The sequence below is a fragment of the Heterocephalus glaber genome, unplaced genomic scaffold (assembly GCF_053883595.1).
Source record: "Heterocephalus glaber isolate CG9 unplaced genomic scaffold, H.glaber_assembly_v1.0 deba00001606, whole genome shotgun sequence".
Taxonomy (NCBI): Eukaryota; Metazoa; Chordata; class Mammalia; order Rodentia; family Bathyergidae; genus Heterocephalus; species Heterocephalus glaber.
Genome location: NW_028258377.1, coordinates 17,644,542 through 17,658,385, shown reverse-complemented (window position 1 = coordinate 17,658,385; position 13,844 = coordinate 17,644,542). Strand labels below are relative to the sequence as shown.

General features: G+C 38.5%; 1 protein-coding gene across 12 annotated transcripts in view; it reads right to left on the bottom strand.

Moving 5' to 3' along the window:
* Positions 1-13,844, bottom strand: part of Fbxw11 (F-box and WD repeat domain containing 11) — a 135,908-nt gene that overhangs the window by 22,147 nt on the left and 99,917 nt on the right. For all 12 annotated transcript variants that reach the window (XM_087194840.1, XM_087194843.1, XM_087194847.1 and 9 more), the window contains 4 exons: positions 12,512-12,602; positions 5,829-5,966; positions 3,049-3,167; positions 1,328-1,577 (listed from right to left, as the gene is read on the bottom strand). In XM_087194840.1, coding sequence (XP_087050966.1) covers positions 1,328-1,577; positions 3,049-3,167; positions 5,829-5,966; positions 12,512-12,602 — 598 coding nt within the window. The remainder of the gene's footprint in view (positions 1-1,327; positions 1,578-3,048; positions 3,168-5,828; positions 5,967-12,511; positions 12,603-13,844) is intronic.

Here is a 13,844-nt window from a genome sequence, read left to right as displayed (position 1 = left end):
AAGCCCCATGCACTCATTGGTGAGGCTTTTCAGAGCTGGCTGGATGTGGACTGTGTTATACTGGGATTAGGATGTGTAGTACTTAGTCCACTGGCTGGAATAGCTCTGGATGTAGATGGCACTACCCTAAAGGTCTGTAGCCTGTTTGGGATAAAAGGGAGAGGCAGGCTCCGTTCTGATGCTGCTCCCTGCTGCTTTCTGCCTGCCCTTCCATACCATGAGCTGCTTCTCCTCTGTGATGCCCCTCTGCTATGCCACCCAGTCTTGGAGCCAGCTGACTATGGCCTGAAACCTCGACAAACTGTGAGCCGAAATGAATCCTTCCTCTTTTAACTTTGGGTGTCAGGTATTTTGTGCCAGCAGCCAGAGAAAGTAACTAAGACAAGATATGGGATAGTTTAAAGTGTGATAAAATGTTCTGAAACTGTATAGTGGTTATGTGATGGTATACAACACTATGAATATACTAGTGACCACTGAACTGTACACTTGAAAACACTGAATCTTATGGTAAGGAAGTTATATCTAGTAAAACTACTATAAAAATATAAGAAAGTTAAAATTTACAAAGTGTCATGCATTGTGGCACATGCCTATAATTCTAGCACTTGGGAGGCTGAGGCAGGAAGGATCACTGTTGAGTTCAAGGCCAGCCTGGGCTACATGGTGAGTTTAAAGCCAGCCTGTCTCAAAAATAAAGAAATTAATTAATTAATTTTACAAGTGGTAACATGGACACTGGAATCAGAATTGGGTTTACGAATTTTGAGGTCATCTTAAATTGCAACTCTTGTCGCCTATCTGAAGCTCACCACATGCTGTGGTTCTTCAAGACAGGGACGTATCTTGTTCATCCTCATTTCTCCAGCATCCATCCCAGGGACTGTGGCATAGTAAGCCCTCAAAATTAAAGGAATTAAGGGAATACATCAAATCTAAGCTCTGCTACAACATATCTATGTGATCTCTAGCATAGTTCTCCACTCTCTGAGCCACACTTGTAAAACAAGAGATACCATTTTCAAAAGGGTACTGGGAGATGGTTACATGAAGCTGCTAACCCACAGAGGACACTCAACAAGTGAATTCTCTTGCCCCTCACAAGGTTACTAACAATATCACTTCACAAAACTGAGGACTGCTCTCTATTCCAGACCCACAACTTTTTCTCCTATCTTGCCTGTGACTCTAGAAGCATACTGAATGGGAGGTTCTCAAAGGCTCATGAGCACAGATGGAGAAGAATGGAGATCTTGCCAGGTAACAGGCTGGTATAGGCCTGTTGCAAAGGGAGATTAGGGAGGGTTATGACTACAGACACACTTACTTTGATGGTCCTGTCTCCAGAGGCGGACACGATGTACTTATCATCAAAGTCTACCACATTGACAGCAGCCCGGTGGCCAACCAGAACTCGGCGTAGAGTGATATCAGTGGCAGAAGCCATATCCCACACAGCAATGGAGCGGTCCTTGGAACAAGTCACCATCAATCCATTGCTGAAGCGTAAGTGCAGCACAGCCTCATTGTGATGGATCAATGTGTTAAGAACTTCACCTGTGTTCACATCCCAGACCCTAGAGGACAAAAATGCATGACATTTAATCATAGAGACAACCAGGGAAAGACTCTGATGCCTGAGCTCTTGGTCTATTCTTAACATGCTTATGTACATGCTTAATGTGCCTGGTACATGTTAAAAGGAGGACTCCAACAGTACTTCACTTGCTGAGAAAGTTTCAGGCTCTGCTCAGGTTTCTTTGGTACTAATGAATGCAGGCTTGTGCTGAAGGCAAAAATTATTCCTCAAGAAAGCAGCCTATCAATGAGTCTGAGATACCAGGAGGAAGGAGGGGTGACTGCCGAGGGATTGAGGATGGTCTCAAGTTTAAGACTCTTGTTGACCTTTGGCAGGCCCCTGAGTCTATTATTTACTCCCTGCAAACTAGAAGTCACAACATCTCATCACCCTCACTACTTTACTCAACTGTGTATGCTGTGAATGGCTGGAGGAAGAGTCCAAAGGTATGGCAAGACTAGTAACCAAAACTAACTTAAAGAGAGGAATGAAAAGGGGGGAAACATGAGAACCCAAGGACAAACTGAGCTGCTACTATTCCAACCTCCTGGGTATGCCTGTAAAACAATCCTTTCCAAGTACCTAAGCCAGCACAGAACGGGCACTTCCTTCTGCTCCCCATGCCTTCCCAGCCACCGGTAATCTAGCTGAGGCTTCACTGCATGACCTATTCTGTGCTGGACTCACCACTACCCTATTCAAAGCCCATCAGGGTGGGGAGATATGCTGGGCCCCAGGGATGTAAGACTGGATATCAATTCTACTTTCTCAACTCCTGACCAGCAATCACTGCTTCCCTTCTACTATGGAGCAATATCATTTTCAATTTTATCACTGCTCTTGGGGGGGCTACTAAAAACTAGTTTTCACTACTGGAAAAGGTACTAACAGAGTCCTGACTGATACAAATTCAAGGTTCAACATGTACTGTATGATTCTGAATACATTATCTGAAAATTAATTATCTGGTCTTAGTTTAATATATCTTTAAAAGTGAAGGTAGCATCTACCTACATGCAAAGACTGATGTAACAACTTAACGTTACATGAAACATCTAGAATACTCTGGCTCTCTCTTTTCTGTGTCCCTCAGAAGTGTTTGCAAACTGTCTGATTCTTTCAATACCTGTAGGTTAGCACCTACCACGCTCCTAGAACAGCTGCCTGCTACCTCCCTGCTCTGGACCACAGGCTCCCAAGAGGAGAAAGCAAGCCTAATATCAGGCAATGTGTTCTTATAGAAAAGCATGCTGTCAGCTCTATACCTTTTGGCAAGAGAAATAGGACACACTTAAAAATTAGCTTGTCTGCCTACCCTGCTCAAATGCATCTACATCAAAAACGGTTTTGAAATATAGCAAGTAACAACATTTACAAAGTATATGTGTGCTGATCTCAGAAGACAGCATACATCTCAGTCTCCCTGTAGAAGGATTACAAGGTCAGACAAGGGAAACCAGATCACTCACCTCACTGTAGAGTCTGAAGAGCCAGTTACAATGACACGTTCATCATACTGGAGACACAGGACAGAGCCTGTGTGCCCTGTTAACACTTTCAAACACTCCAGGCTAGTTTTATCCCAGATCTATTGAGACAAGATCAAACACAAACAGTGATTTAATATATCACATTTTTATTGTCACCTCTTGTATTCTGAATCATAAAACATACCTGTGTTAGAGTAAATAAGAACAAAATATTAAAAAGGTAGGAAATGAAAAGGAACAGGGGCAATATAGATTAACTTCCAGAATAGATGTGCTATTTTGTTTAATTTGTACTCTAAGCTATTGTACTCATTACACTTATCAATAGCCTTATAAAGGAAAATTTTAAATAAAATCTGTGAAATGTCAGCTTCACCTGAGAGTCAACATAACAATATCTATTAAGATCCTTTAAAAATGTATATCCCCATGGAGCCGTAATCCCTCCGTACTCTCAGAGGGTGAGGCAGGAGGACTGTAAGTTCAAGCCCAGTCTGAGCAACTTACCTGAATTACCAAGAACCTGCTCAAAACAAAAAATTTTAAAAAGGGATGGGGATGTAGATCAGTCCAAAGGCCCTGGGTTCAATCCCCAGCAAGGGGTGGGGGGGTACATTCAACATTTCAGAAAAACCCAAAGGTAAACTATTAAGAGCTCTAAATGAGAAAATACAGTGTTTTATTACAGAGTTAAACATCTAAGAATCATAATAAAAATTGTCTATTTAGTGACAATTATATGTTTTTAAAAGATTAAAAGGAAGTAAAATGTTAGTAATAGTTGTTTTTATACTCTGAGTGTTCTTTTTCTACCTTCTTTTACTGTCTCTACAGTTGTCTTTTCTAGAATGTCATATTGGAAACCACCATGTTACCTTTTCAGATTGGCTGCTGCTTTAATTTAGAAATATGCATTTATGGTTCTTCCATGGCTTACTAATCTAATTGCCTTTTAGTGATAAGAATTATTCCATTATCTAGAATATATATATAATATGCATATATATTATATACATATATACATATATGCATGCATATATATACACACACATACACATTTCTCTCTCTCTCTCCTCATCTATTAAGGGCACTTTGGTTGTTGCCCAATTTGGCAATTATAAATAAAGCTGTTATAATGTGCAGGTTTTTGAGGAGACGTAAGTTTTCAACTCCTCTGAGTAATACTAAGTAGTGCAACTGCTGGATCATATGGTAAGAGTATGTCTAGTTATATAAGGACTGCCAAATTGCCTTCCAAAGTAGCTGTACCATTTTACATTTCTATGAGCAATAAATGAAGAGTTCCTGTTGCTCCACATCCTTGCCAGCATTTGGTGTTGTCAGTGTTCTGGATTTTAGCCATACTAATAGATATGTAGTGCTATCTCATTGTTGTTTTAATTTGCATTTTCCTGGTGCCATATGGTGTGGAGCGTCTTTACACATGCTGAGTTGCCATCTGTATATCTTCTCTGGTGAGGTCTTTATTAAGGCCTTTGCCCATTTTTCATATAGTTGTTTATTTTCTTATTGTTGGTTTTAAAGGTTTTTAGAAATGTCTTTTACAAATATTTTTCCAATCTGCAACTTACTTTCTTAAGCTCTTGACAGTGTATCTCACAGAGCAGATATTTTTAATTTTAGTGAATTCTCGCTTATTGTTTCTTTCATTGTGCTTTTGGTGGTGCACCTAAAATATCACCATCAAACCCAAGGTCATCTCACTTATATAAGTGGGCAATCTACTCACAGGTTTTACTCAAGTGAACTGAAAACAAGGTTCTCACAAAAACCTACATGGATTTACAATGGCTTTAGTCACAGTTGTGAGAAACTGTAAACAATTCAAATGTCCTTGAAATACTAAATGGATAAGCACACTGCAGTGTACCCAATAAAATGAAGTACTATTCAGCAATAAAAAGGAATGAACAACACAGATGTATCTCCAATGTGCTATACTAAATATAAGCAGCCAGATTCAAAAGGTTACACATTACATGGATCCACTGATAAAACATTCAGGGAAAAAAAAAATATAGGGATGGAAAAAAAAGATTATCGGTTTCCAGGGTATGGGGAGAGGTGGGTGGGAAGAGGTGATTACAAAAGGACAAGACAAGGGGATTTGATGGGACAAGAGAACTGTTCTGTTCTTGTTATTATAGTTGTACCCCTCTATGTGTCTGCTTTACAGCAAACTTTCTTATATGTAACTCAAAAAAACCTACTTAAAAAATCCTCAATGTTTTCTTAAACATGAGGAAATAAGCTACAAACAATGTAGAACAAACTGTCAGCTCAGCCAGCAGATTAAACGAGGAAAAATAATGCAGCATATCAACTATTTAAAAATGAAAACAATTTAAGTCACTTTATCATTTTTCATATTATCATCTGAGCCCTTCTCAAAAACTGCAAAAGGTAATGACTTTCACTTACAAGCAAACTAGTAATAGTCTCACCAGTCAGCAAAGTAATCAAGAGCCTGGGATACTGGGACAGTTTCTACTTACACCTAAATAGAAACTATAGAATGTGAGTGTACTTACAGGAGGGTAAGAAGTGAGACAAGCCAGGGCCTTTACTAGTTACAAGGAAATGCTCTGGCTCTAGTTTTTCAGAACCACCCTGGGAGCTGCCATAGTTGAGTGGAATAGATAAAAACCAATCTGCAGTTAATGGAAAGGTTGTCACATCTAGTGTCTGGCACATAACCACAATTCTAAAAATAACACATACAAAATGTAGTCATTCACCTTAATAGAATTATCTCGTAAGCCACTGATAATTTTTTCATCATCATACTGTAAACAGTAGACACCTTTACTATTTTCAGAGCGACACTGAATCCTCTGCAAGTTGTGTCGTCCACACCGCCAGTTAGATTCTATAGTCTAGGGGAAAAAAGGAGACAAGAGATGAGTTTTTGTGAATCAACTATTCTACTAGGTTTCAGAATTTGGGGTCATTTCCAGAAGCAGCATACCAGTGATATCCCAATCTTGGTTTGCATAACTGTCTGTGGAAAGGAATCATGCTCTTTTCCAAGTAAGACATTAGCCCAACAATGTTTTTTCTCAAACTTTCCCTGCCCATCTGGCAACTATCACAGGATTTCCAGTGAGTTTTGGGTTAGGTCTGAAATGGCCTAGACAGAATTCAATATGTTTAAAGAATGTCATTTGTGCCCAAAACATACAAATAAATAATAACTCATTGGGTCACTTACTAATGCCAATTAAAATATCTGGCAAAAGCCTACAGCCACCATTAAGCATATACTCAAACTTTATGTACCCAACCAAATACCTAATCACTGAAAAAAGATACTGTAACTAGTACTATACAAGCCAGCTACATAAAAAAATGTGTTATCATTTTTAATCTCCCATTAGAATGATACATTTCAGCCCTGGATTCCCATTTTCCTCATTCATGCAACATTTACTGAAATGTTAGTATATTCCAGGTTCTATTATAGATATTAGGGATTTAAAAAAACAAACAAACAAAACAGAAAACATCCTACATCAAAGGAGGCATTTCTCTGGTAACTAGGCACAGTATCTAGAACTGGAGCCCCAGACTGTCCCTGACTTAAAATGGTTCAACTTAGAATTTTTTAGCTTTCTAGTGCAAAAGCAATACACGTTCAGCAGAAGATGTGCTTTCTTTCCCTGGCTCACCATCTGCAATACTGGGCAGCAGCAGTGAGCCACAGCTCCCAGTCAGCCACTCGATCACAAAGAGAAACAACTGAAACTCTGCAGTGCACTGTGTTGCTAAGTTGTTGGTAAGGTTTGGTGAATTCAATGCATTTTCAACAGGATATTTTCAAAAAACAATGCAACTCCATCATAAATCAAGGAGCATCTGGACTTCAAACTAAATTTATTTGGATAGAAGATCAACACAATATATTTGGAAGGAAATTTTCATTATTTTCCTTGAATAAACAAGGACAGAGTCTAACTTGCCTGAGAACACAAAACTAATAATTGGAATGGCTGGAAATCACACCCAGTTTTTTCTAACTCAGTCCACGCTTTTGCTATGGTCCCACCTCTTGAGGCAGTGAGCACAGAACATAAGATCTGGAACAATTCAGATAAAATATCAGTGCCAAATGAGTGATAAAATCTCTAAATGCTGCAAGACTTGAGGGAGATCAAGAGAATCTAGCCTGAGACCATCGGGCCAAGTTTAATGAGGATGTGAGTTATATCCAGAGCACCAGAAGACCTACCCTTGGGTAGTGGATATGAGGGATTCTTCAGAACTCAAAGATACAATGTCTCCCCTAAACACAATCATTCTGAATTTCTAGTTTTTGAAATTAGGGGATAATAAGGGACTACAATAACTGGTTACACTCAGTTTAGGATATAGTTTGAAAGCTTATCTCTGAGTAGCTAAAAGCTCATCTTTACTCACAATAAGCACCTAATTACTAGCTCTGTTGACATCTAACAAATCATATTTACTCATTTTGAAGGCAGTATGCTTCTGTACTCTGCAAAACTTACTGATACTATTTATTATTATTTAGAGAAATAATATACTTTAGATAGTAAGCCTGCCACGTCGGCAGGTTAAGCATTGCAGGAAAATGCTGACTTAGGAGGCAAGATGCACTGGTAACAAGACTGTTTCCTGGCTGTGACTCTTGACAGTAGTTATCCACGTTCAGGCGACACCTTTTATAAGCTACCAAAGTTGATAGAGAATTGTATGACTCTATATGAACCCAAAGTATTACAAAGATGAATATATAACCTGTTTTACATATATTAGGTGTTGTTTTTAAGTTCATATAACTTCCCTTTGGTTTAAAACATACACTACTTTAAAATGCTATTGAATTAGTAAGCAGTTTTCTTAATATATACTCCTTCAATGAGTAGAAAAAGCATATCAATTCTCATATGTGAGTTTGAAAAAAACCTTTTTTCATTTAAAAAGAAGAATAAGAGAAATTTCCTACGTCCTCCCATTTCTATTTTCTACAGTTGGTCACGATCTTTTACTGAACCTAAAGCCCCAAAGACATTAAGAGAGGACTAAAGATTGGAGCTGGGATAAGGCCACACTTTCAGCTTGTAATACATCAGTCTCTGAGATATCACACAGATATCTCACAGATATCACATAGATGTCAACACAGAGAATATCTCCTGACAGCAAAGGCTGGATCATGCCATCTACTTCCAACCCTCAAACAAGAGCTATGAGGATAGGACTTTGTAAAAGGTCTACTAGATATCACACTTTGATTCTAAGTTGAATGGAAGTCAAGAAATGAATTAGCTTTTCAATGCTTATAAAAAGCCTAATTTTCTAAAATATACCTCTGAATTAAAAAAAAGTTTGCAAATAATTCTTATTGGATCTGGTGAGGAAATCCCCTGTTAGGGCTATGTTTAAAAATCATTAGAGGTAGAGCACTTGCTTAGCAGGCATAATGACCTGGATTGACTTTCCAGGACTACAATTTTAAAAATTTTAAATTAAAAACTTAAAAAAATAATCATTAGATTCCTGAATCCTAAGAGAAGTAGGTTGTTGGAACCAGATCGGGGAGTCCTGACTAGCTGTCCAGCCACCCGGGCATTCCCAAGGCCACCCACACAAGAAGGCAGCACTTCCTACTGACCATGCCTGCCCAAAACACTGCCACCATGTGTGACAACCTCAACCCTTCTTGGATGCTTCTCGGCCGGGTCTTTTTTAGAAAAAACAGATCTTTAGGCCTGGCAGGCAGCCCACTGTGGCAGAAAATGCCCAGGTCAAGTAGCAGTCTTTACAAGTAACTCAGACCGTCTGACAGCAGTTTCCTCCTCTGTAAAAATAGGAATAGTAACATCTACATCCTCAAAGCACTGTAAAGATCAAGTAAGGTTACCTAGGTGAAGGTCTCATCATAGTGTCTACTAAGAATACTGACAAAAACAGTGGGCCCAAACAAACAACTAAAACAAAACCCAACCCCCCTAAAAACAACCACCACCACCAACGGCCTCATTAAATTGCCAAGAATTGTTATCTAGGTGGATATGTAATGTTGACCACCTGAGCAACCTGAAGTGTTCCCAGGAAGGTGCTCAGCCTTCAAGTGAAATGCAACTATTACATTAATGTCAGCAGCAGGAACACTTGCACACACAGGTGCACCTCTTTAATTATGTGGGTACCTGCCATTTCACTCAGCCATCACGTGGTATAGCTACTGTTGAGGAATATTTCATGTTTTTGAGAACTTGTAAAATCCCCTTACCCTGTGCAAATTTTCAAAATACTGGGAAAGTAGCCATGATACACAGAGTATACAGCAGCATTTAAATTGGCAATAGAGTGAAAACAGATGTCTGAGTATGGAGGAATAACATTATTTTTAGAAGCCTAAACACAACTGGGTGGGTGGGCAAGTTTCAGCATTTTCTAGTCAGGACAATGTTAATATCAAGTTTTCAAACCACAAAAAAGCTCCCTACTTTCCCTGAATATAACGTGGTTTATTAAAAGGTGTGATACAATACACCATCATTTTCCCAGTAGTCTGTTCCAAGGAGAATGCTTTAAAGCCCTTATTCCAGTGAGTAAAGGGAGGAAAAGTGGTGTATTAGATGAAAGAGTTTGTCACTACACTGAAATGGCAAGAGAAAAATCCAATTCAGGACATCGGTCTGTTATAACAGTGCTCACCTCTAAAGCTGTAAATGGGCAACTGGGGAGGGGTGGTGGGCATAAACATCCACTTGACATTCCGGGGGTCAATTTATCTTTTGACAATGTACTTAAAACGCTTTAGAGCAGCACCTTTCCTGTAACTGGACTAAAACAAGGCCAACTAATCTTATCTTAACTCACAGCCCTTTTTCAACTGTCAAGGTCACTGAGTATTCTTACACTTGGAGGAAGATGAGAAGACCAAGCTGAAATTTTGTAGACATAAAACAACATGCCTTTTTCTTCCTCACTTCTTGAATTTTCCACTTTGAAAATAATACCCAAGTGTAAGCTTAGAGCTACACAGACCTAGGTTAAAATCTCATCTCATCCATTCAATTATGCAGCAAGTTCTAAACCTTTAATCTGTTTCCTTTTATATCAATAAGGATAATAATATGTACATTGCTATAAAACTTAAATGCAATAATCTATGCAAATCACCTAACATAGTTCCTGGTATACCACAAGGGCTCAAAATAGGGTGCCTGTTATTATTATATCCTGCATGTGAGAGTTTCATACCAGCCATATGGTCAGAGCCAAGTTCATGACAATTTCTCATTTATTTGATCCATGGATCACTGAAAGAATTTGTTACATGTACGTGTGCCCTGGACAGAATAAAGCATACTCCCACAGCAGAGGGAAAGAACTCTTCTGGGGTGGTACCAGTGATCTATAAGAAACTTACATGCAAGAGTATCAGGTCTGATACCAGATTCCATTCCTCACTAGCTGTGTTTTCCAGAGCAAGTCATTCAACCTTTTTGAGTCTATGTTTCAATTTTAAATAAGGACTTGACCTACTTTTCAGGTTTCAGCCAGAATGTTCATTGAGAAAATGTATTATAAAATGCTAAACAAAGTATATGGCACAAGTAAATACTCTATTAGTGGTACATTATTTTTGTCACTATTACTATTAACGAATATACTAAAGTATAAACATCATTTCTTATACTAAGAAATTTAGCCCACAAAAATCTGGAGGAGACGCTTGTGGCCTACCAGTGGGTTTTCCTAAACCACACTTTAAGAACCACTAGGAAGACCACCATGATGGAGAAGTTTTGTATCAAATAGGGTTTTCCCCCCATGGCTCTGCTTCCCCTCACATCTGCCTCCTCCACTACAAAATTTTTTTTTTTTTGGTACTGGGGATCAAACTCGGGACCTTGCGCTTGCGAGGCAGGCGGCGGAACCACTGAGCTAAATCCCTGGCCCTACAAAATATGATTTTAGCCTAAGGAAACAGTTATGGTATGTGGTGTCACATACTATCATATGTGATACTGAGTTCACTTACTGTGCATTATAACAGTAGTCATGATGATTAAATAAGCTATGTCCACCAAATCTTCAACTTCATCAAAGTTATTCCAGAGTTCCTGTTTATTATTGACTGAATTTAAGCATTATCCCTTTCAAATAAACAGCCTGATAAAATCATTCAAGGAAACTTGGAGATACTTTGTAAATAGTTGCCTCCACCCAAAAGAACAGAAAATAATATATATATCTAAGACTTGTACACAATCAATTTCTTAGCACAGCTATCTAAAGGTAAGACAGAGCCCCTGTCCCATGACATACACATACATCGATCTAAGATTAGAGTTAACACTAAATCTCATCTACTAACACTCATCTACTAACTGCAAGGATGATTTATTCTAAGTTTTGAATTGCCAATGGATCCATTAATCCCTAAACTTTATGATTTTCAATTATTTAACCCTACCGAAAAGGTTATAGTCTCAGCTATTTTAGAGAACAGAATACTAAAAAAACCAAAAAAAACAAAAAAGGTTTGTGTTTTAAATCATGATATTCCGGTTAAAGAGGAATGGTTCATTAGTTCACATCTGACTGAAAAGGGGGATGAGGAAACAGGATCTAAAAAAACACGTTTCTCTATTAAAGAATTTTGCCACAATGACTTTTATGTCTATCACCTGGGCAGGTGATTACTTCACATTTGGGAAGCTGAGTATAACTTTATGGGAATGCAGCATTGCCCAGTGAAGGCTGAACTTTCCTGCCAAGGAGGAAATAGTGAAGTAACCAAGACCAGCCAGGAACACATGTGAAAGAGTTAATAAGAAATGCCTGTGTATGTCTTTCCTGGTTCGAGGAAAAGGGTTCAATAATACAACCACACTAATTAGAACACATGAACAATATCACACATCTCTTAATGTTTCTCATCAAGTTTAGAGTTTTTCCCCCTGGTCTGGGGAAGTTACACTCAAAGCCAAAATGACCCAGAAGCATAATTTGTTCTATAAAACCTACTTAACTAATATTTAGAATAATTTCTGGACCATTTTTATTAAAAATTATGGGTAATTTAGAGGAAACTGCAAGTGTCCCTTCCTCTTAAGAGATGGCGCCAAAAATTTAAAACTATGATTACCTTAACAATTAGGCTTTGAATTTTAGAAAATTTATCAAATTAGAATAAATAGCTATTTTTTGATTAGTGATTAACTGGTAGTCTTTCAAAAGGATTTCATGTCTTAGAAACATTAGGTTTAGCAGAAGGCATGACCTCCTCTGAATAGCTGCAGATTATGTATTGTGACATTTACCCCCAAAAACTCAACTTAAAAAAAATACTGATTGTAGAACAAAAGAACACTTTAAGGCAACATAAAAGACTGAGAACAAGGCACAAAGAGCCCATAAAACAGATAAATCATAAAGTTACCTCTATGTCCTGAATAATCTTTGGGTATAACGACCTATAAAATGAATTGGGAGGGCCATCTGTGGGTCTGTTTTTAAACAGGTACTGATCCCTGGCAAATAAAAACAAACAGATGTTACATTTTTGAACATAAAAGGGTAAATTTTATTTAAACATGGTGCTTACAAACATCTTTTATGTTTTTTAACTTCCATTGAGTTTTAATAGTTCAAAAGCAAAATTTCTAACAAAATTTTGTCAGAGACATGTTTAGTTCAATTTACAGCTAACTGACATGAGGCTGGCCTTTTGTTTTCTGAGTGCTAACACATAATAATGTAGCCTTTCATTCTAAAGAGTTTATTTAAAAAGAAGTGCTAAGAAAAATCTTAGTCCACATCAAACTTCCTCCCAGAAAGAAAATACAGCCCAGCCAGGCATGGTGTCACATGCCTATTAATCCCACTGCTCTGGGAGGCTGAGGCAGGAGGACCCTATGTTTGAGATTAGCCTAGGCAACTTAGTGACTCAGCAAGACCTTGTCTTAAATAAAAATAAGGGAGGCTGGGGATAAAGCTTAGTGTGAAGGTTCCAGGCTCAATCAAGGAAAAGGAGGGGGAAGAAGAGGGAAAAGGAGGGAAGGATAGAGGGAAGAAGAGAGTGAGGGAAGGAGAGAGTGAGGGAAGGAGGGAGGGAGAAGAGGCAAGAACAAGGGGGGAGGGAGGAAGGAAGAGAGGGAGGGGAAGGGGAAGGAAAGGGGGAGGGGAAGGGGGGAGGGGAAGGGGAAGGGAGGAAACAGAGTCCTAACCTTCACTCTCATCGTCCCTGTACTTCAGTTCATAGCTCTCTCTCTCTACACTAACTGGACCAGGCCACTGTCATGGATAGAGCTATAAAGCTGCATTTAAGTACATGGGTTTTCTCTGAAAAATCCTGTCATTGTGCCTCCTATATCCTCAACCAGAAGTAATAACAAAAAGCAAAGCAAGGGCCGGGATTTAGCTCAGTGGTGCCGCTGCCTGTCTCACAAGTAGAAGGTCCTGAGTTCGATCTCCCAGTACCAAAAAAAAAAAACAAAGTAGTATTACTTGACTCATATTTTTCTTTCGTCTTACATATCTTTTGATGATGGTATTATTGCCTAAGGAAAAAGCATAAATTTATAGCTGTGAAAAGCCAAATCACCCACTCAAACTAAACAAAACTCTGTAACAGTTAATAAATATAAAGGAAATTTCGTGTTTCAAAAGAACTTCTAACAGCTTTAACTTTTCCCCCCAACTCTTGACCTTGTTTAAAATAGGCAAACACAGTTGCAAGTATAATTGCTTTCCTGAATAATTAAGCTGACTCT